This window comes from Haliotis cracherodii, unplaced genomic scaffold, assembly GCF_022045235.1.
Source record: "Haliotis cracherodii isolate W230 unplaced genomic scaffold, xgHalCrac1.p SCAF_19, whole genome shotgun sequence".
NCBI classification, from domain to species: Eukaryota; Metazoa; Mollusca; class Gastropoda; order Lepetellida; family Haliotidae; genus Haliotis; species Haliotis cracherodii.
This window is the reverse complement of record NW_027266274.1, coordinates 3,487,900-3,511,725: the sequence shown is the minus strand read 5'-3', so window position 1 is coordinate 3,511,725 and position 23,826 is coordinate 3,487,900. Positions and strand designations below refer to the sequence as shown.

General features: G+C 40.1%; 1 protein-coding gene across 16 annotated transcripts in view; it reads left to right on the top strand.

The window, feature by feature from the left end:
• LOC139466669 (troponin I-like) overlaps positions 1 to 10,435 on the top strand; it is a 63,726-nt gene extending 53,291 nt beyond the window's left edge. For 14 of the 16 annotated variants that reach the window (XM_071248279.1, XM_071248278.1, XM_071248275.1 and 11 more), the window contains 8 exons: positions 433 to 489; positions 3,102 to 3,194; positions 4,229 to 4,349; positions 6,093 to 6,193; positions 6,786 to 6,829; positions 7,113 to 7,248; positions 8,093 to 8,110; positions 9,349 to 10,435. In XM_071248279.1, coding sequence (XP_071104380.1) covers positions 433 to 489; positions 3,102 to 3,194; positions 4,229 to 4,349; positions 6,093 to 6,193; positions 6,786 to 6,829; positions 7,113 to 7,248; positions 8,093 to 8,110; positions 9,349 to 9,426 — 648 coding nt within the window. In that variant the 3' untranslated portion in view covers positions 9,427 to 10,435. The remainder of the gene's footprint in view (positions 1 to 432; positions 490 to 3,101; positions 3,195 to 4,228; positions 4,350 to 6,092; positions 6,194 to 6,785; positions 6,830 to 7,112; positions 7,249 to 8,092; positions 8,111 to 9,348) is intronic. The other 2 variants (XM_071248280.1, XM_071248273.1) reach the window with 2 other exon arrangements.
• Positions 10,436 to 23,826: the final 13,391 nt, after the last annotated feature.

The following is a 23,826-nucleotide window of genomic DNA, read 5'->3' as shown; positions in this document are numbered from 1 at the left end:
AATAAAAGTCCTTTCAATTTCTTTTGAGAGTAATGTAGCCTACCTTTCATAAGAGATGTAGCAGAACGGACCCACTGAAATTTCTTTCAACTGTTGTGCTTGTATAGGTAATTGTTTTTAAATCAAAGTTGTACGTACCTGCCTTGTTGAGGGAGGTTTCAGTGTGTGGGACTTGCATGCCAGACTGCATGCCACTGCATGACATTGACTTCACCATAACAGACTGGAATGACACAGAGCTCTCAGGTAAGTCCTCGCGGCAATTATATAACCAGTCCAACTATGAATGTAGAATACTCTATAGTCCATGTTTTATATCATATTTTATTTGTTAAATGATAGAATTGTTTCTCCATTGATATGACTTAGCTGACTGTCCTTGGAAAGGCAGGTGTATCTACTGACTGTACATCAATGGTGTTTGTATTTCAGGAGGAAAAGAGAATGGAAGAAGACAGACTAGAACGCGAAAGACAAGAGAAGGAGGAGGTAAGTGACAGCCTTTCACTGCTCATAACATTAATCAACACATCCTGTAAGCAATTGCTACATCTCCTTCTGTAACAATGCTGGAAAAGTTTTCTCTCCTCATCCTTGTTGGATGTTAAAGTGTTCAGTCCTTTAGAACATATTTATATTTGTCTCATTTTCTAGTTTTTCGAGGCGTAGCAATTGCTTTTGATAGAGTGTTACATGTTTGAAAATTCTGAGAAAATGTTTTAAATCTGTCTGATGTTTCATTTGGGTTCGTTGATCAAACTGCTGAATTTTCTCAGAATTTCTCAAAATGCGTCTGTTTTTTTGTACACTCAATCTAATACTGTATGGTACATTGTCGCCTCCTTTTTAACAAAAATTAAACTTTGGTTTCTTTTTTTAATTACATTCAATACTACCTTTCTTAATATTTAAATTTTTATATCCTCAATCTCCAAAATGTTTGTCCTCAAATGTTAACAATTATTGCTTAATAATTATATGTTATTAATTTTGTTTATCTTGTCCAATTTGTCAGTAATTTGAGGCAACAATGTCATCTTCACACATTCTGTCTCTGTGAATCCTCCTTTGTTTGAAATAACAACTGGATTCACTTATCGTAGAAATGTCTAGCTCCATTTTCCATCGACATGGCTTCATATGGTCACAAGGTAACAAAGAGATGCTTTTGTTGGTAATTATGCCTTTTGATCAATAAACTACATGAACAAAATTTTAAAAGTGTTTAGTTCAAACCAATTTTGCCATGTTGCGTAGAGGGTTGCAGTCATTCTTCTACATCAGATTGTCCATACATTATCTCATGTGTTCTTCATATGTCCACCCATTACATCACTATGATCATGTTTATGTCATCATTTTCATACATTGTATCATTTCATTTCAGTTTCTTGTCATCATTTTCTGTGCCATTCATTATCATTGGTTGGGATCACTGAATCACATTTCATTCCATTTCAAGTCAAATACATGTACATTTCACAATCTTGCTCATACATTTCTATGCACATGCTGTGTATGTTATTTACACTCAAAACAGTAGGAAGCAGTATGAAATTAACACCAGTGTTGAAATTAGGAATAGATTTAATTTGATAAATCAATCATATTATCAAATTCATATTTTAATAATTGATCTATTTTCAGGGCTCTGGACATGTTACATGTCAATGTTATGTTTTTATAGCTCACTTGATGCACCAATGTTAGTTAATGTAATCACATGATGCACCACAATTGCACGAGACAAATCAGCTGGGTGTAAAGTAAAAAACCAGCCTAAGCTTAAAGTATATGATCAGCCTGTAGGAAGTTACTTGCGTGGCAGCTGAACCTATGGCAGCCATCCAGGTAGATTTGAATGTGTGTTTCAGCCATGTCTTCATTCACTGTACATCCCTGTAGTGTTACTCAGATCAGCCAGGAGATAGGATTCTTAGTCCTGCTTACACATACCAAATCTGAATAGATATTTGGCAACATATCTTCCTTAACTGAGTTTCGGATTAGTTGAAAAATGCATCTGCAAATTCATTTCTGAAATGTCCATCAATCCATTCAAATACTACTTTTTGATTTACTTCAAAATCTGTGTAGCTGATAGACGAATCTAAGAGTAACGTGTGCAGAATGAGGTAGAATGCACCACAGGTATGTGTCTGTCTTCCTGTCAGAGCAGGCGTCAGTAGCTAAGATATTGATAACAATTGAAGGTAACCTACACGGCCTGCTAGAGGCAATACATGGTGCGGGACAAAAACATGCTTTGAATTTCAGAGTTGTTGACATATGGTATCAATAAAAGCATGGAAATTGTGATTCGATGAGGGTATTTTCGTTGCAAGTGCGTCACTGGGATCATTTTCATAGTCAATTACTAAAAGATTTTTGGTTTTGACATTTTGGCTATTTTTGTGCAAGCCTCGCCCTGTGGACTCTTTCCTCTAGCAAGCTAGCCTAGTTACTCTGTCCATGTGCGCCTGTCACTTACACGTCACAATGGTAGTTTAGCTAGCTAATTCTACTAATACTTTGTGCAATAACCAAACTATAAACTCCTGTCTGTGATCCAACAGCAAGCTGTTGTCTAGCTTTGGCCCATAATGCATCCCCACCTCCAAAATCTCTCATCCATTTGTTCAACACCAATTAATTCTTTTTCAGACCATTATGTATCTTTTGTCTTTCTACATGCAACTGCCCACACTATAACTTCACCTGTGTATTCCCACTATATGTGCTTTCTTCTCAGTTGCAATCACCTCAGGGTGGGGCTTGGGGCTTCAAAAGTATCTAAATTCTGAAAAAAACTAATCTGTTCCCTCATCAGTGAAACATAAATACAGAAGGATAAGTGAACAAAACAGACGGTAGTGAGTAGGGTAGGCTGTACAACTTAGGCTACAAATGGCTGCATCAAGTAGGATGTGCTAGGTCTAGGTTTATTCAACACGAGGCTGGTGTAGGATGAATGACTGCTTACTCCATTATAAGGAGCTGCGGCTCCAGCGGCTCCATGCCGACTCCGAGCACACTTCTTCCTCCTCGCTCGCTCGCTCGCTCAGTCGCCGAGTGCTAACGTCCACCTGATTTCCCCCTAGGCCGCCCGCCGAAAGGAAGAAGAGGATAAGAAGAAGAAGGGAAAGAGGAAAGGTCTCGGGGGACTGTCACCCGAGAAGAAGAAGCTTCTCAAGGTACATTGAACCAGCCTCGTTAACCACAATTAATATTAATCATTAATTATTCACATATACTCCAGGTTCTCTACCTTCAAATGTGTTAGGCAGTTACTGTAACCCTTTAGCTTACCTAAACATAATACTTCTTGTACTAAAACGCTCGCAATTACAGGGCTGAGAAAGGGGTACTTTAACCGCAAATTAAAACTATTTGTTGAGGTGAAAGTGTGATTTTGCCTGGCACTGACTAAACATGGGTCTGTTTAAATAATGCCGAAACTAAGCATTGTTTAAGTCATCATGATGGTCCTGGGGGATGGATTGGGAAAAATATGTGAGTACAAACTTTTAGTTCAGCTCAAGTGCACTTAACATGCAAAACAAAAAATACCCCACACAAATAAAAGTATTTAAGTGCACTTAAACGCTAGTCCAATAAGTTGCTGTTATTCTTGTCTCTGTTTTTGCTCTGGTCGTTAGCTGTGTTTCCCCCAGTTTGGAAGACAATCTCACAACAAGTTTCAGTCTTTTGATTTTGTTTATTAAACCGTGAGTGTTTTAGTGTTAATTTGTATTTTTATTATCATCTGTGACAGGTCACTTAAGTTGCTTACTAATTCATAATTATGCTGTTTGAATAATAATACTACAATAATAAGCTTGTAAATGTTTTAACAGAATTAATATTCTATTGTCTATAATTGTTTGCAATGTATAACTTGCTCTTGCATTAAATGCTTTTTATTTTTTTGTTGGCATGCTAATGTAACTTTATTAAATTTCTCTGTATTGTTAAACTCTCAATGTTTGTCCATTTGTGTATCAACATCTACTGTTGGAAGGAGCATCAACTTGTCCCAAAAATATTTGTGTAATATATGAAGTTTTTGTAAACTGAATTTCTACCTAAAATCTTCAAGATTGAGAACATTTTGATCCAGGACATGTAAGAAGCTGTATGTTGATGTTCCTATGAAAGGCAGTGTCTGATTGGTTGCTGGTGCCCAGAGAGCCATGTATGACAGTGTGTGTGCGTGTGTGTGTTGCAGAGGCTGATCATGCAGAAGGCTGCTGAGGACTTGAGGAATGAAGCCAAGAAGAAGGCTGAGGAGAAGGAGCAGTACATCAACGAGAGAGTGCCCATCCTCAAGACAGAGGGCATGAACCAAGGTGTGTATTTACTGTATATGAAGCATCATTCAGGGACAGGGTCAATATGGGGCTCAGAAACCTGTCTCTGATGTGGAGTCCAAAGGAGTACACAATTATCATATTGACGTCCACACACACATCATTGGTTGGTGGGTTGGACATACATCATAGGTTGGTGGGTTGGACATACATCATAGGTTGGTGGGTTGGACACACATCATAGGTTGGTGGGTTGGATGGTAGCATGTGTAGGATGGCTGGGCTATCTGCAGGAGGGTTGTCATCGGGACCATGTTTGTGGCATGTGTAGGATGGCTGGGCTATCTGCAGGAGGGTTGTGGCATGTCTGGGTAGGGTGGTATGACTTGTTTGCTAGGTATATATCAGCACCCATTTTTAACTCATTGATTCATTGAAGCTTCCACAGAGAACAGTGACATGCCCAGCTTACCATTGAGTTACTTCATCTTACCTATATCCACCTGTACTTTAGTTCACCTCATGCATGATCGTGAGAACCTTTTTTATTTTGAAGAACATATTGTTGCTGATTCTTTCAAAGAAGTAATTTTCAAAAAAGGAAATGAGTTGTGACCCTAGAATTGTACTAATGTAACTAATGAAATAAACATGCATTTCTAGCAGTTAAACGAATGTATTAGCGGACTATCGTAAGCGTGATTGTATGAATATGATGTTTCTCTTGTTGCATGCTGGGACCTCAGTGTGTGAGTATTCCATGTGTGTTGCTGCCTTCCATACTTGTGACATCCTCTCCTCGCAAGGGGCAATATTGGCAAACCTCTGCAATTGATTCCAAACCTTTATTTTCTTTTCCTGATGTTTTTGCAAGATTATCTTGACAGGCATCCATTAACATCACCTCATCACTTTGGGGGCAATGATTCCATGCTGCACATAATGGTATGGCATGACTAGCACGTGTTGTTACTTGTACTGGGGACAGACTTGAAGCCACAGGGAGTTGCTGCCCACACTGTACTTCCCCACAGTATTGAAGAGACGGGACAGTTTGTAGACACATCTATGTTGGGCACTGGCTTATTGTTGTAGCACAATGTAGCATTGCTTAAAACACTGATACACATCATAACACTGTGTTACTATTAAAACTGTTCATACTAGATAGTTGTTCCAAGTTCGGCCACACTTGTGTACATATATATACCATGTTTGTCTGACGTTGGCTAAATACGCTTCTCATGGATTATTTGACTGAAGCCCTCCAGCTTTGAAGCATTGTGACTGAAACCTCTGCCTTCAGGTCCCCCATCCCCCATCCCCAGTCCCCCAAGATGAAAACTGGCTATCAGTGTCAGAAATATAATGTCAAATGATCCATTGTAGTTTGGAAATTGATGTGAAATATACCTAGGCAAACACAGCTTACTGACTGAACTTAACCATATAGTCACTTTGTTGTCAGTAGCTGTTTATACTCAATTAGCAGTTAGCAGTTAGCTAGTTAGCTGAATTGTATATTTGTCTTGTGTAAATGCTGCTTTGCAAATTATTCCAAAACATTTAATCGTTGAAGTTTTACAATTCTTCTCAAATGAAAAGTAGTTTAATACTAATTGCAAAGTACGCATTCATTAGTTAGTGACTGGTACACAACAATGGCAGATTCTGTCTTGATAAAACCATGCATCCTAAACCATAACGGTTTACAAATTATTGAGTTTTGCAGGTGTTTTTGGTGGTGTATGTTGAATGTTATGGAGAGTGTGCTTGTTACAGCTGACCTGACCGGATTGTGTAAGACCCTTCACGACAAAGTGTGTTTCCTTGAGGAGGAGGTCTATGATTGGGAGGTGAAAATCAGGAAACAAGATTTCGAGGTCAGTTTGAGGAAACTCATTGTTGAATTAACAGTGTAAGCAGCTACATGGAAAACAAACAGTTTCAAATGATTCAACACCATTTAATGCTGAAGCTTCCAAAGTATTGCCAAAACATCCTTGTATTTCTTGCACTATCAGTTCTCCCTGTCTAAACTCAGATATTCTGTCCAGAACAATAGTACACCTTCATACCAGCAGAATACTGATAATTCAGTTTGTATTTTATAATATAATATTTAAGTTTATATTGGACTGTTTTTTATTTTATATTGAAATGTTTTTATTTGTATAATCGTTTAGTATACAACATTCTGTTAAATGTCAATTGAGACAGAATATGATACATGACATTAATGACTTTAATCCAGTATGCATAAAAATAATTTGCAACAGTCATCTACATCCCTGTGTAGAATTATGGCAACACCTTACTTCATAACACAGTGAAATTTAAGCATACATTGTTTAAAAACACTACACCTATTTTTGAATGTTTTCTCTTCTATGTTGTGTTAATTGTCCTGCGTGGCAAGACAGCTGATGTTATCATTACTGCTGTAATGTAACGTGTGTCCTCATCTTTTCACAGATCAATGAATTAACGCTGAAGGTCAATGACACAAAGGGCAAATTGTACGTATATTTGACCTACCTTCTCTGCTGTACATCATGTATACATGTTTATTTTGATGAGCCCAGATTAAGAAAGAGCAGCTAGCTTTGATAAACATAGAACAAATCTGATTTATGACAACTGAATCTTATAATTTCACATTATTAATGCCAAATTTTCTTAAATATTTCTCTTTTAAGAAACCTAATATATTTTGTACTGTTGTACATTGTTATTGTTTTGATGGCACCAGAGACGTAGATTTGTCAGAGATGCTTACCCACGTCTTGTTTCAACTTCCAGTATCAAACCAGTTCTCAGAAAGGTTAATAAGACGGAAAGTAAACTTGCCAAATTGGATAAGAAGGAATCTCGAGATTTCCGCAGCAATCTGAAATCTACAGGCCAGAACAAGTTCGCACTGGATGAGAAAGAAGAGGTAAGTTTTAGTTATCTGAACAGTGTACTTGTCAAGGGGCATGCTTGAGTGAAAGTCCCCTGTCGTCGCCATGAGTTACTGTTGGTGCAGACATCGCGTCTGCTGCCCCAGCAGGGGAACACCAGTACCTTGTGTGTCACAGTGAGTTACATACACAGACTTCTGCTGCAACACAATATAGTATCAAAGGCAAAAGTAACTAATCATTTCCCTAGTTTTAGCACAGTCTCTCATTTTGGATAAGTCAAAACTCAATTATTCTTGTTTGAAGATTTCAAGTGAATATGAACCAATATGCTGTCTAAAGATTTGTAATTTTTATAAAATCAAGATTACATGTAATGCAATCTATGGATTCTTCTCTTATGTGATGGTGTTATTTTTATACCCAATTAGGGATATATAACACTTTGAAAGGCAGACCAATTTGGAGGTTGCCTCTCTTCGCACCACACTAGGCATTAAACATCACCCAGCTTCCCTGGTCCGTCTTGACAAATGCTTTGCTAGGCACACACTTTGACTTATCAATGCATATGTCCATATCCCACAATATACGGATTGTTAATTTCAGTTATCAATACATTTATATGATCAGATGTACTTTTGCCTTTGATTATGGAACTGTAAGTGCTTGTACGATATAGATGTAAGTGGTTGTTTATACTACCAGTTGATGTATGTTATAGCATGTCATGATGCTAAGTCGTGCTGAGTCAAGGCTGGAAGTTAGAACTAGGCCAGTGACAGCTAGTAAGCCAGTTGTAGGACCAGTTGTATGTTTCACCAACATAAACCATCTGTGTGTAGGAAGTAAATACAGGTATTAACTAATTTCTTGCAGGGAGAAGGATCAGCTAAAGTAGGTGTTAGATAAATGTGTCGCACTGTGTGGTTTAAACAAGCATCTTCCCATACTTTACTACTACAACACTTGCAAATTAGTATGAAATCCTTCTAGGAAGGGTATCTTCTGTTACCATAACTGTCTCAGTCTACCAAACACTGGTGTTGTTGAACGATGCAGCCCGAGACGGCCCCACACTGTTCCCCTGTATATTTTCCTGCTGTATGAAATCTCTGGGCTCAACCTGCAGTCATTCTTTGGTGAAGGTCACAATTTAGGTTGCTTTCCCCTCCTTGTTCTATAAAAATATACCATCATTGTTTCTACTAAAATTACGTTGAAACAAATACCCAAACATTAACTGTAATATTTATTGTGATTGTAATCTTATTAAGAATATTTGCAGATGCCCTAAGTTAAAACTAAGTTTCACACGGGAAAATATTGCATTTGCCCCCCCCCCCCTCCCCCACCACACCACAGCAAAACCATAACTGGAGAAAATACACTAACTACTGCTTCTGTCGTCTTACTTTCCACTATTTGTTATTATACACCCATGTCACGCATTTGTACGTTACTGTGGACTATACACCTAGGTCATACACCCACGCATACACCATGTTACTGGATGTATGTTACTGTGGACTATACACCTAGGTCATACACCCACGCATTCACCATGTTACTGATGTATGTTACTGTGGACCAAACACCCAGGTAATACACCAATGTCATGCATATGTATGTAACTGACCACTGTTGACTGTTGACAATGATCTGTTATTAGGAAAATGTTATCAGTTTCATCTTAATTTCCATGTCCCTACTAAGTAACCAGGGTTCAGTCTGAACATTCCATGAATAATACATCTCTACTTCAGCATTCAGACTTGTGAAACCTATCCCTGAAGATCTGGGTTAGAATTGGTCTTCAGCAACCCATGCTTGCCATTAGAGGCGACTAACAGGTGGTCGGGATGCAATGGTCAGACTCGCTGACTTGGTTGATGCATGTCATCGTATCCCAAAAGCGTAGATTGATGTTCATAATGTCAATCACTGGATATTCATAATGTCAATCACTGGATTGCTGAGTGTGGCGTTAAACAACAAATAGCACAAGCTTGTGAAACCAACCTAAGGTATCTACTATAAACACATTATCCCAACTCAGTAGGTCACACTGTATGTGTTATTTCCCAAACAACTACTTGATGCTTTTCCCTAACAACGAGCACTGTATGTTTCAGTCAAAGACACCCGACTGGCGCCAGAGTCTCAAGGGCAAGGGAGAGGGTGAAGGAGAGGAGGCACCAGCTGAGAGTTGAACTCTGTAAAAAAACACTACTTAATTTCGACCTGTCCTGTGTACCTACCGTGTGATCATTCTGAGCATTTCCCGTTGGGGGCAAATCTAGACTACTCTACTTGAGTCATGTGTATAGACTCTGCAGCACTGGCACCTTGGTCAGATCACCATCTATAATCTCAGTGGTGTAACAGTGTTCTGTTTGGTGTGAGCAATATCCGAGAATATTTGGTTATAGCTATGCTTCAGCCATACTGGAGAAGCCAATTCACTAACCATTGTAGTCCACTAGTTTTGTGACCCAACATTTGTCAAAGAATATTAATGGTTTCTTTTACAGACAAGTGATATTTTCTCCAAAGTATATATTTACTGAGGAAATCTTTGCAGTTATTTTATTTTTTCGTAGATATTTATTGAATTTGCAGATTACTGTTTAGCTTGGTATTAGGCAGTTCCCAATCTGAGCACTAGTTTGCAGATTTGCATATAAAATATCATCGCTTCTTTGTGTGACAACAGTATTCAGTAATGCTCAGGCATCAGAATTGAAAGTCGGACATAGTGAAAGGTTGAGCTCTGTGATGTAGAAATGATTTATTTATAAAAATTTGCCAGAGGAAATACAATTAGTGCATTTGTTGCAGCCAATAACAAGCTTGTGCCTGTCATGTGCATAGGATGAGAGTGAAATGAGGTGTACTTGATTGCATCAAGGACTGAAATGTGTTCAGTATTGTAGGACTTGAGGAAGGCTTGTGATGATGTTATTGATGATTAACTTTGTAATTATTATTTATTATTTCTGATATTTATTCTGCTGTCAGTCTAGTCTTGGTGACTTTGTACAAAGATGACACTTGTAGTGTAGCCAGAGATGTTACCATGGTAACAAAATGTCTATTTCGTGTAGCTTCAACTGACATGACTCTTGTACATTACACAATATTCATCTCCTCTGCTTCGACTGTCCTAGCCAATGTTCAGACTCTAGATTGCCAGAGGTAATAAAGTATTCCCTTTTGGCACAGTTGGTCTATCTTGTTCTTGTACACATGGAGATGGGATCAGGAAAATGTGGTCGTTTGACTTATCCTGAGATACGACACACATGTAGAACAATATGGTTGTTTGACTTATCCTGACGTACATCACACTTGGAGAACAATATGGTTGTTTGACTTATCCTGACATACACCACACATGTAGAACAATATGGTTGTTTGACTTATCCTGACATACACCACACATGTAGAACAATATGGTTGTTTGACTTATCCTGACGTACACCACACTTGTAGAACAATATGGTTGTTTGACTTATCCTGATGACACCACACATGTAGAACAATATGGTTGTTTGACTTATCCTGACATACACCACACTTGTAGAACAATATGGTTGTTTGACTTATCCTGACGTACACCACACTTGTAGAACAATATGGTTGTTTGACTTATCCTGATATACACCACACGTAGAACAATATGGTTGTTTGACTTATCCTGACATACACCACACTTGTAGAACAATGTGGTTGTTTGACTTATCCTGACATACACCACACATGTAGAACAATATGGTTGTTTGACTTATCCTGACATACACCACACGTAGAACAATATGGTTGTTTGACTTATCCTGACATACACCACACATGTAGAACAATATGGTTGTTTGACTTATCCTGACATACAACACACATGTAGAACAATATGGTTGTTTGACTTATCCTGACATACACCACACATGTAGAACAATATGGTTGTTTGACTTATCCTGACATACACCACACTTGTAGAACAATATGGTTGTTTGACTTATCCTGACATACACCACACATGTAGAACAATATGGTTGTTTGACTTATCATGACATACACCACACATGTAGAACAATATGGTTGTTTGACTTATCCTGACATACACCACACATGTAGAACAATATGGTTGTTTGACTTATCCTGACATACACCACACTTGTAGAACAATATGGTTGTTTGACTTATCCTGACATACACCACACATGTAGAACAATATGGTTGTTTGACTTATCCTGACATACACCACACTTGTAGAACAATATGGTTGTTTGACTTATCCTGACATACACCACACATGTAGAACAATATGGTTGTTTGACTTATCCTGACATACACCACACATGTAGAACAATATGGTTGTTTGACTTATCCTGAGATACGACACACACGTAGAACAATATGGCTGTTTGAGTTTTGAGCAAATTGGTTTTAGAGTCGCTTTGAACAGAAACCTGAGATATGACACATATTTTAGAACCATATAGTTCCTTGACCTGTCCCAAATGATATGAATGAGTGAGTAAGTTGGATTTAGCTATTCCAAGCTGTGATTTCCATATGTGGAACTCTGAAATCCCAACATATCAACACTGAGAAAGAAGGGATTTGAAACCTCTGTTTAACCAATCAGCTTAGATTGTTCTCTAAAGCCACATTTGCTTCCTTGGGTGTCATGGGTTATGGAGATATGTTGTAGGGCATACAACAGAGGCATGGGGCTGAGACCAAGGATACACACTGGATGTAACATGCACTACACACACCAACAAAGTATTGGTAAAGAAATGAATATGCCATTTGCTAGGTAACTTAAGGTTGTTTGTCTGTGTGTTTGTTTAATGCCACACTCAACAATATTCAAGCTATATGATGGCGATCTGTAAATACTCGAGTCTGGACCAGACAATTTGTTTGTCGCCTCTTACAACAAACATGGGCTGCTGAAGACCTATTCTAACCCATCTTCCCGAGACAAGGGAGTTAACTGACTGTAAAAGTCCAATTTCCACCCATGCCGAACTGGAATTTCTGGGCTTGATCGAAGCCCCACCAGTGGCTATTACCAGTTATGTCCCTTCTATGTCCCTCCTACTGACTTGCATTTGCTTTAAACAAAATGGCGGCGCCCAGTCAAGACGATCTGATCGATAACCAAAATTTATATTGTTATAACACGGGTCTTACTTCACGAAGTGCATCAAATCACGTGAGCACCTTGATTGAAAACATGAAAAGATTTGGAAAATATATGTTGACGACGAGTTGATGGTACACATGTTTTGCAAATCCTGCAATCGACCGAAATCTGCACGGCAGTTTACGAACCGGATATCGATTTCGTTACGCGAATTTGATTGGCTATGCATAGTCCATAACTCCATAATTGCCGCCTAGTTCGGTAAGAGTGGAAACCTGGACTTTTATAGTCAGTAACTCCTTTGTCTCGGGAAGATGATTCTAACCCGGATCTTCACAGGGCAGATTGCTTAAGGTGGCGTCTCAAGAAGGAACATGTAAGCAGATATGACTTACTATTGACATGCACACCACACCAGTTCACTCTTGGGTTGTCTGGATAAATCGTCTTGCACAACTCAAACACCACCATGTGACATTGTAGCTCACATAGTATATTTACTAACATCTTGGGTACCTAACATTCTCTTAGGTGACTGGAAGGTGTATGTGACAATTTCGTCTTTAATTCAGTAAAGAATATTGATCATCCCAAAGTGACTTACACCGGAACCTATAAACCGGGCTCCGTCTCTTTATATCACAATAGAACAGTCGGTACAGACCAATTTAATAAACATGCACTAATTTTTCATTGGTCGCTATTTTCAGTCAGAGAATACCCTTTTGACTACGCTGAGAAACGTCACAAATCACTTTCAGTCCTTTTGTAAGGTATGCCGTCATCAGGTCACGGATAGACCTTCAAATGTTAAAAAGTATTTCATTGTAGGAAATTGAAATTCCTAAATCATTATCTTCATGTATTTTATGTATATGATATGAATATACAAGAGAATTAATAGCAACAGTAGTCTAACATTCTTTGCGCAAACATTTTGCTGTTTTCAAATATCCCCTGTAGAAAACTTCAAAATTGGAATAGAATAGCAATAAACAATTTTGTTGAAAATCCGAAGAACCAATTAATAGGCAGCTGCAAATATACGAATAGAATATATAATTTTTATTAATGTTCATCATGATCATATGTGTGCATTTAATGTATAGAAAAACTTTATCTAGCTATCCAAATCTTAATGACTGGCCCATATCTATATTTTCTAGCCTTATGTTATTATAATACAATCATATACAATACAACTAAATCAACGAAATGCATCGATGTGGGTGACTCTACGAAAGCACACAATATGGATGGTTTGGAAGTGATTCACAGTGTTCACTTCTCACTATGTACAACGCTGTGGCCGAGTGACAACAGTATAACAGTGACACTCCTTTCCGGAGTATTACAGATAGGACGTATTTGCTATGGTTTGCAATTCGGTGTGGTCAGATGTGGAATTTCATTTCAATATGGATGGTATTAAAATAAACCAAACGATTGCTGAAGGCATACTACATACTATATAATAACTACATTTTTTCCAACCGTGTTTATCTGGCAAAAGTTGCAATTATTAACATTCTCAAACAAATACAACATTATATGCTCAGGGACCAATAGTTTGGCAACTATCCTTGAAACTTGATAGATTTCTGTATTATTTCAAAAGAACATAGATTATTTAAAAATTGACTTCAACATTTTATTTTTTGAAGGTATTTACAAACGTAAAAACCAGTGTTCACAAGGTGCGTGAATCCGCAAAACATATTGAAGTCAATCTTAAAATCCAATAGGTCAACATTATAACTTCACAGGTTACCTTTTTACTTATTATGTGGGTGTAGCCTAGTTGTTTTAGATTTGTTGAAATACAAACGTAAAAACAAACATTGCATGGTTAGCCAATCAAATGCCATAGAATCTTGGCAATTTATTGACATTATATTTTACAGAAGCATAAAGAGTTTTAAACCATCTTCATACTATATTTATACTTTTATGGTTGTTAATATTGCAGATTCATGTGCGCAATTTCGGCACATGTATGCTTCTTGAAACTCCATGTTATTTCTTTTTTATTTTGGTACAATGATAAAATCACAAAAAGATATTTCACTACATTGAAATAACACTGAACTTGAGAGAGACCATCTTCCCAAAGGAAGGGAGTTAACTGACCACAAATATCCAGTTTTCATCTTGCCCAACTAGGCTGCAATTATGGAGTTATGTTTTGGCTGGACTAACGAGTCTATGCAAAATCGCGTAACGAAAATCACGTCACATCCGGTACGTAAACAGCCGTGCATATTTCTTTCGACTGCAGGATTTGCAAAGCATGTGTACCGTCAACAAATATTGTCCAAATCTTTTCATGTTTTTTCATCAAGGTGCTCACGTGTTTTCATGAACTTCGCTAAGTAATGACTGTTTTATTACAATATAAATCTTGATTATCGATCGGACCATGTTGACTGGGCGCCGCCATTTTATGTGAAACAAATGCAAGTTATATGAGAGGTGGAATCTGAATGGTCAGTAGGAGGGATCTACAAGGAACATAACTCGTAATAGGCACAGGTGGCGCTACGATTGAACCCAGAAATTCCGGCCTAATTCGGCAAGGGTAGAAAGTGGGCTTTTATAGTCAGTTAACTCCCTTGCCTCGGGAAGATGGAGAGAGACATGCATTTCACCCTGATGAAATTTACATGTCGGAAGGATTGACTGCTTTGCGCGACTTAGATACGAAAGTATCAACCATTCACTCATCTCATTCTCTGGGAAACCAGTGATGTACGTGCTGACGCCCATGAACATACAACTGAGTATCAAAAGAAAGTATACCAAGTATGTTTTTTTTAATGTGAGTTAAAATTTACGTCGCATCGGCATTATTTTAGCCATATAGCGACGAGACCAAGTTAATATATTTACAGTTGAGTCATTTATGCAAAGTTATATTTAAAAACAATTTATGAAACATATTTGAGCATAACAATATCATGTATACAGTTTTAAAACACGGACTATAGGCCACCAGTAACCAAAGCTAGGCCACCTCGCAGGGGATCATTGGGACTTACAGTACCTCTGCTTCCTGCATGATACCCCAGCAGGATTTACGTCATAACTTTAGCTTCTGGTGGTTTTGCACATTACTAGCCAATATTAAAAAATGCTCAGCAATGAGTTGGCTAAAAAACTCTTGTTGATGATCGTTACATCGATTAGGCCAGGAGTGCGTGTCAAACAGGGGGACAATAATTTTACGATACTTTAACCCCCTGGACAGACCCTTCAGTAATGTCAGTTGATAATAGCATCACACCAAATTTATAAGAAAAAGCATTTAATTATCCACATACATAATTAAAATATATTATACAGACCAATTTCTTTCAAATAGCTGATAATGAGATTCCTGCTGACACGGGAAAAGAGATCTTTCAGATTTACGCGTTGATAATGTGAATTCCTTGCGATTGCAAAGTCCACACAGTCAAGCAATATATGCTTGACAGTGGACCTATCATCACAATGGATACAATTATGTAACTGAATATCGAAAGAACCTGTTGTTAAATTGGATTATGTCTATTTAACCACCACTCATTCAAGCTACAATTTGTAAGCAATCTGTAGTTTGGTAATTTTGTATAGAAATATATTGGTTCAATGAAGACTGGGATAAGAAATGAATTTACAGCCACATGACTCCCACCATGTTTAAAATACCAATCAGCAGTTGGTTTTACACAGAATAATATCTTACCATGTAGGAGTTTTCTTGAGTACTGGCTAAGCGCCGGTACAGTTCAGTTTTAGGACATAATAGTGTTTACTTAAGATACTTTCAAATGGAACTCAAATATATGAAATAAATCAACTTAGAAGTATAGTTTCCTTTGCTCCTCAGAAATACTCACAGTGGTCTCGGGTTACTGGTGATGCTCATGATGGCGTAATGGTGGTACAAAAGTGATCACTTAACATAATTTGATTTTGAATGTTGATCAAATTCCGAGTCCCTGAAGGTATTTGAATTCCAACTTTTACCAATCTCATAAAAATCAGATCTAATTTCTCGTTGCCGCTAAACAAAGATCTGAGGACATCCTATTACGGCTCACGTCAGAACCACCTTTCGCGAACTTTGACCGACCAATGAAACGACCAACAAGATGTCGACGTCAGCCAATTAGAAAGCAGCTTTCTCGAACTTTACGGCACTCGTTTCAACCTGGTGATTTCCATTTCAGACTACGCTTGAAAAATATGTTGAAACAGTTCTCGATTAAAACTTTGAAAACTGAACAAGCGAACATTCCGGAATGTCTGATATATGGTTACGATTGTACGGCAGTGCTTCCCGCGTACTGTGCAACGCCTCCTCCGTTCAAATGTTAATCCCACGGGAGCGAGAGATAGACGATAATTTTGACGGAATCAGTCGTACGGGCCGTAACTGTCGTTCGGAATACCCCGTGTTAACATTTTCGAGGTTGCATGATTAGAAAACACATTCCGACTGTCACTTTCATGATCTGGTAAGCGACGCTTTGATTGGTCGGACGAAAGGTCGTACTGACGTGACCCGTAATGGGATGTCATCAGATCTTCTTTTAGTGGTAGCGAGAACTAAGATCTGATTTTAATGAGATTGAACTTTTACAAGCTTCATTTACAGTGACCATTGTGGTTTAACATGCCTACATATTCATGATGTCTGTTGTTCACTGTGAACATTGTAAAATACTAAAAGACGCTCAGGTGAGAATCTGTATTTATTTACAGTTAAAAAATCCAAAATCCAAATGACACAAAAATAAAGGCAACGGGTTTGGGGATTCCGTTTGAAAATCTCTTTTCTGGGATAAAACCTTAAACAAAATAGATGCAAAAAATCTGTAAATTATCGTAAATATTGCTTGATCCAGCGCCATGTGACCGCAATTTTCTGGCAGCAGTGTATCAATGACAAACAAACAATAGAAACGAAACAGTACCCAATACTTTCGATTTTAGATCGGAATTGTTGGCGAAAAACAACTCTAAAGTAAAACATTCCCCCCCAACACTGGAGATACAATGACATAAACACCAACGAAGATGACACTCCCGATGAGTCTACCTCTTGCAATCATAGAGTACTGGAGACCTGTTGTGTCCGCGATTTCCTACGGGGCCAATAAAATAAGTAAACAGACGATAAGATAACACGTCTGAATATGTCTCGCCAACAATAATACGTTTGAAGTTTTATTAATGGAAGTTTCAGTAAAATCCCCACTTTTGTACTGTCACCATGCAACCGACTGCGCTACAAACCCTGCTACGGGGAGTCTACATGTACGCCTCTGCTACAGTCTACATGTACTTCCCTGCTACAGTCTACATGTACGCCTCTGCTACAGTCTACATGTACTTCCCTGCTACAGTCTACATGTACTCCCCTGCTAGTCTACATGTACTCCCCTGTCTACATGTACTCCCCTGCTACAGTCTACATGTACTCCCCTGCTACAGTCTACATGTACTTCCCTGCTACAGTCTACATGTACTCCCCTGCTAGTCTACATGTACTCCCCTGCTACAGTCTACATGTACTCCCCTGCTACAGTCTACATGTACTCCCCTGCTAGTCTACATGTACTCCCCTGCTAGTCTACATATGCTGGTCTGCTACAGTCTACATGTACTCCCCTGCTAGTATACATGTACTCCCCTGCTACAGTCTACATGTACTCCCCTGCTACAGTCTACATGTACTCACCTGCTACAGTCTACATGTACTCCCGTCTACATGTATTCCCCTGCTAGTCTACATGTACTCCCCTGCTACAGTCTACATGTACTCTACAGTCTACATGTACTCTACAGTCTACATGTACTCGCCTGCTACAGTCTACATGTACTCCCCTGCTAGTCTACATGTACTCCCCTGCTACAGTCTACATGTACTCTACAGTCTACATGTACTCCCCTGCTAGTCTACATGTACTCCCCTGCTAGTCTACATGTACTCCCCTGCTACAGTCTACATGTACTCTACAGTCTACATTTACTCCCCTGCTACAGTCTACATGTACTCCCCTGCTAGTCTACATGTACTCCCCTGCTAGTCTACATGTACTCCCCTGCTACAGTCTACATGTACTCTAGTCTACATGTACTCCCCTGCTACAGTCTACATGTACTCCCCTGCTAGTCTACATGTACTCCCCTGCTAGTCTACATGTACTCCCCTGCTACAGTCTACATGTACTCCCCTGCTACAGTCTACATGTACTCCCCTGCTACAGTCTACATGTACTCCCCTGCTAGTCTACATGTACTCCCCTGCTACAGTCTACATGTACATCCCTCGTGCGTGCGTGCGTATGATCGCTAATTCCCAAGTTAAATGCTGGTCTGCGTGGTAAACGATCAATGAGTTGTTTGTCACAAGGGAATACGCCATGGTGGTAGCAGGCATGTATCTACCTTCCCTGCGGCCGAACACACAGCGTTGGTTACTTGGTTACTCTGGTCAGATAAACTCTGTTATCTCCACCGGCATACATCACTTGACATTAAGTACAAATGGTCGACAACGTGACCCCACGTGTCTGTGCACGGCTACACGTGCATTGTTCCCTGGACACACGGGTCACCAGAAGTCGTCCATGGAACAACGGGATGCTGTCACAAACACCTCATGGTTAACCATTATGTATGTGAAACGACGTGGGCATTGCACCTGACGGGCACGATGTCACACCATCAGACAGCACACTGTAAAGGGCGGAAGGGTATCCAGTTATATCGCAGTGTGTCAGCTAAATGCGTGAGGCAAGCCCGAAGTGATGCAGGTCTTGAACGTTTTCAACTTTGGTTAAGCCCACGAGCACGTGTATGTCCGGGGTAAAATTATGAGGGGAGTTGTTGAAGTCATCTGTTATTTTTGGGCAAAAGGGGACAAAACTGTTCAATACGGTACACATCGGCACTGGCAATCTCTATTTTGTCCGCTGGTGGAGTTCGCTGATTGTAAATAAACTGACGTCCAAAGAAACTTTACCAGAGTTTGAAATCACTCTTGCTAAAAAACAACAAAACATATATGCATGAAGTAAAGTGTATTGAGAAGATCAATATATCAACATAATCAACACTGAAAATGACAATCATACCGCAACCGAGAATGACGTCAGGGCCCCACAAAGTTGGGTGTGGTACAAAACTCGAGCTTTCAGAATCATGGACAATAGGCAGAGTACATAAACAATCGCTCACGTTCAATAACAAGTCATTAGCAGCGCGTGTGACCACCAAATGCCTCAATATACGCAAAAACTCTTCGACGCACAGAAAAAGTCAGTCGTCTGATGAGGTCACGTGGGATTTGACGCCATTCTTCTTGGAGGGCCAAGATCAGTTCTTGCCGTTTGGCTGGAGAGTGTGGGCGTTGTCGAACACGACGATCCATCAAGTCCCAGAGGTGTTCTATGGGGGACATGTCGGTTGAGCGTGCAGGCCATGGCAGGACGTTGACGTTGTTGGCTGCGAGGAGGTTAGTGACAATTCTGGCTTTATGGGCTCTAGCGTTGTCATGCTGATAAATGACACCACGTGGCTGCTGTTGGAGAAATGGTAGGACAACTGGACGAAGAATCCATGTAACGCTGAGCTGTCAAGTTTCCGTCAACGATGACCAGCGGTGTCCTCTCCTGCCCACAGATCCCTTCCCACACCATAACACTCCCTCCACCATATGGTACGACCTCCTGCACGCAACACGCCGCCGTTCGTTCACCCCTTCGGCGGTAAACACGGTCTTCCATCAGCCCTAAACATACAGAATCGACTTTCATCAGTGAAGACAACCCTCTGCCAGTCACGTCGTTGCCAACGTTGTACAGTCCGGACCAATCTCCATCGCAGACGACGATGTTGCGCTGTCAATAGCTGTCCTCTGTATGGTCTAAAAGCCCTGATTCGATGAGCCCTGAGTATCCTGGCCACTGTCTGTCGACTAACCCTGTGACCTAAGGCATTTGTCGCCGATGACGTCACTGTCAGGAAGCGATTTCGGAGGTGCAAGGTACGCAAGTACCGGTCGTCATGGGGCGTGGTCACCCTGGGTCTGCCTGTTCTTGGGTTGTTAGCGGTCCGCCCTGTCTGTCTGTAACGTTGCATCAAGTTGGTTACGGCAACACGGGAGCAACCGAAGGTTCGTGCAATATGGGCGTAGGTGGCTCCCATCTGTACCATACCCAAGCCTCGTTCACGTTGTTCGACTGTGAGTCTTGGCATTTCTTTTGTGTTTGTTTATCACTGTGGAGTCTGACTTGCCGTTGCAATCGTTTTATACCCTTACCCACTCGTGCATTTGCAGTTGTCCGTGGTGCACGTGTTTTTCACTTTTTCGCGTGTTATCTCGCAAACATGTAACAGACGATTAACATTTTCTGCATACACTATTGTTGTATTTAGGTTATGCGTTTCATCGAAAAAAAATGTATACTTTGTCTGAAATTTATATTTTCAGTTGGTAAAGTTTCTTTTGGACGTCAGTAAACATGTATAATTATTCTCAGAAATTGGGAAATAATTGAAATAACGCTATGTTGTTGAAGCGTTGGCTCGTCACTTCGAAGACCTGGATTCGATTTTCCTCATGCACAATGCGAGGAACCATCTCTTGGTTGCCCTGTTGTTATACGGCTGGACTGAAGCAAAAGGCTACGAAAGGCACTAACTACACACTGTACGTACCCAACCTATGGCAGTGTTATGTGTGGTTGGTGGGCGAAACAAGGTAACTGTATGGCGACAGATATTAGCTGACGGCGTATCAACCCCAGCTGTATGGCGGCGGTCTGTACATAATCCAGTATGAATCGACAAACCAGTGAATGACATCATGAGCACCGATCCACGCAATTTGGATACAATGACATGCATCAACCAAGTCAGCGAACCTGACATGCGATCCCGTTAGTCGCCTCTTTCGTCAAGCGTCTTCGACTTTTATGGCAAGCCTGGGTTGTTGAAGACCTATTCTACCCCGGATCTTCACGGGTCCAACTCTACACGTAGACACGGACCATTTTGAGCAGGGCGCCAGCCAGTACATTCAATGGTGTAGTCTGACATACAGATAAAGAGGAAACTCCATCGCTTGAAGAAATTAGTTTAAATATGTGCTAAGATAGATAAATCTGCTGTTAAGATAATGTACTATATTTCGCGGAAATCGGGAAAGAGAAAAATACATCATGTGAAGTCGAATTAAGTGAAACATCAGTTATTCCTATACAAATAAGAGGAAACGCGGAAGAGCCCGGTCTATAGACAGGCTACACGTGCACAGATGGTCCCGGTAGACATGGCAGTGCAGCCCATTTACTGCACCAATCATTTCATTAGGGGCGACGTGTTTTCAATTTCCACTGGCTTGTGTCAGTCGCTCGGCCTGCTCCGTGCGTGCCGCTTTTCACAGAGACTGGGCGATGTGCTCAGTGTTGGTCACACTGTCTGAAGCGTCCCCTCTCGAGCTGAACCACAACACAAGCTGCGTGGCTGTTGAGACGCTGGAGAGATGACTTATTATGGTGTAGTGACAAGGTGAGTTGGGTTTAACACTGCTTTGTGCAGTAGCTGGATTATATGACGACTTGTCAGTGTGGGAGGAAGGCCTGATATGGTGACGTTTGCCGCTTGGGTGAAACTCATGACCACGGGTGTTGCGCTGGTTTTAATGCGGTGACATTGGGATTCAAACCAACGATCATCGGATTCTTGCACGGCTAAGGGACGCAACTCAGACAATTGCAGCACCTTATGCAACTGGGCCACTCGTACCTCGCTTGGGAGAAGACACGGATCGTAGTGTTGAATATAAATGGTCTATATGCCGTGTTGAAAGGCTTCGTGAAAAAACCCCAAAAACTTCAATGTGTCATATGTACACAACATTTCAAGCATACAGATTCAAAGCTTAGTAAGTATTGTAACATATTTACACAAGAAAGAATATAATTATAAGTTAGATAAGCTATATTCCTACTAAACATGTAGGAATGCAAAATGAAATAGATACAAAACACAATGATAGATGACACAACATACACGAAGCATAGAACGTAGACCTCAGCATAGGTACCTTAGCCTCCATTAGGGAGTTTCCATTTTTTGTGTGTGTGCGTGCGTTAGGGTGCGTGCGTGCGTGTGAACAATCCATGGGCGGATACAGCTTTTTTGAAAAGGGGGGGGGGTACACAATTAAGATCTATTTATTGTCTTTGGTGGTAATTAATACAGAAATAAAGATTTTTTTCGTAATAAAAAAGGGGGGTAACTAATTAGCAGTCCCCCCCTTCTGTATCCGCCCATGCAATCTATTCCCCACCCCAGCTATTTCCACCATCAAATAATCAAACAATTTAAACATCTTCATTAAGAGAAATGTGTAGAGCTCGGAGGGAACCATTTTGGAAACTAATTAGCAGCCATCTCCATCAACGCAGTCCATCACAGCCAGGCTGTATGCAGCCACCCCACGCATAATACCTGGGATGAACGGAACACTAAACGGATTGCATTTTTATTGCAACTTGGTGGTGGAATGTAATTCTTAATTACGGAACTGAAATCGAATTAAGCACGCAAAAAAACTCATGAAGGTCTTCAGTGTATGGAGGAATATAAGGGTTGGTCGGTGTTGAGAAGCAAGAATTATTGTTTTATTTGGCCTCATGTGTAGACTGTTATTGCGTGCACCCCGGAGCTACCCGTCACTCAGTGGAGGGCAGGGGAGTGGCGCGGTGATGAATGGTGGGGACCAGCCAGTACACACCAAGACTAGGGACACGTATCGTTGGTAGCAGACGTCCAAGATAATTTGATGCTTAAATGACGTCAGCAAGTTATTTTCGAGGTGTCACTTGAGATAGCGTATAACCTTTACTTTTGCGTTTGTTAATCTGTAAGAATTTGACATCGCGCTTTCGCTTAAATTAAGCTTTCCTTGGATGAACGGATTCGTGAGACAATAAACAAGAACTCACTCCGTTGTGGGTGACATATGAGCGTTATATGTGGGGCGGGGACACCCTCACACATTGCATGTAAACATTCGCCCAAATGTAATCATATATATGCAGTATAACGAGTGTCAGTGTGTGGTGGCTAGTAATGTGACACTTGATATGTGCAGTATAACGAGTGTCAGTGTGTGGTGACTAGTAATGTGATACCTGATATGTGCAGTATAACGAGTGTCAACGTGCGGTGGCTAGTAATGTGATACATGCTGATATGCAGTCTAACGATTGTCAGTGTGTGGTGGCTAGTAATGTGATACCTGATATGTGCAGTTTAACGAGTGTCAATGTGTGGTGGCTAGTAATGTGATACTTGATATGTGCAGTATAACGATTGTCGGTGTGTGGTGACTAGTAATGTGACACATGCTGATATGCAGTCTAACGATTGTCAGTGTGTGGTGGCTAGTAATGTG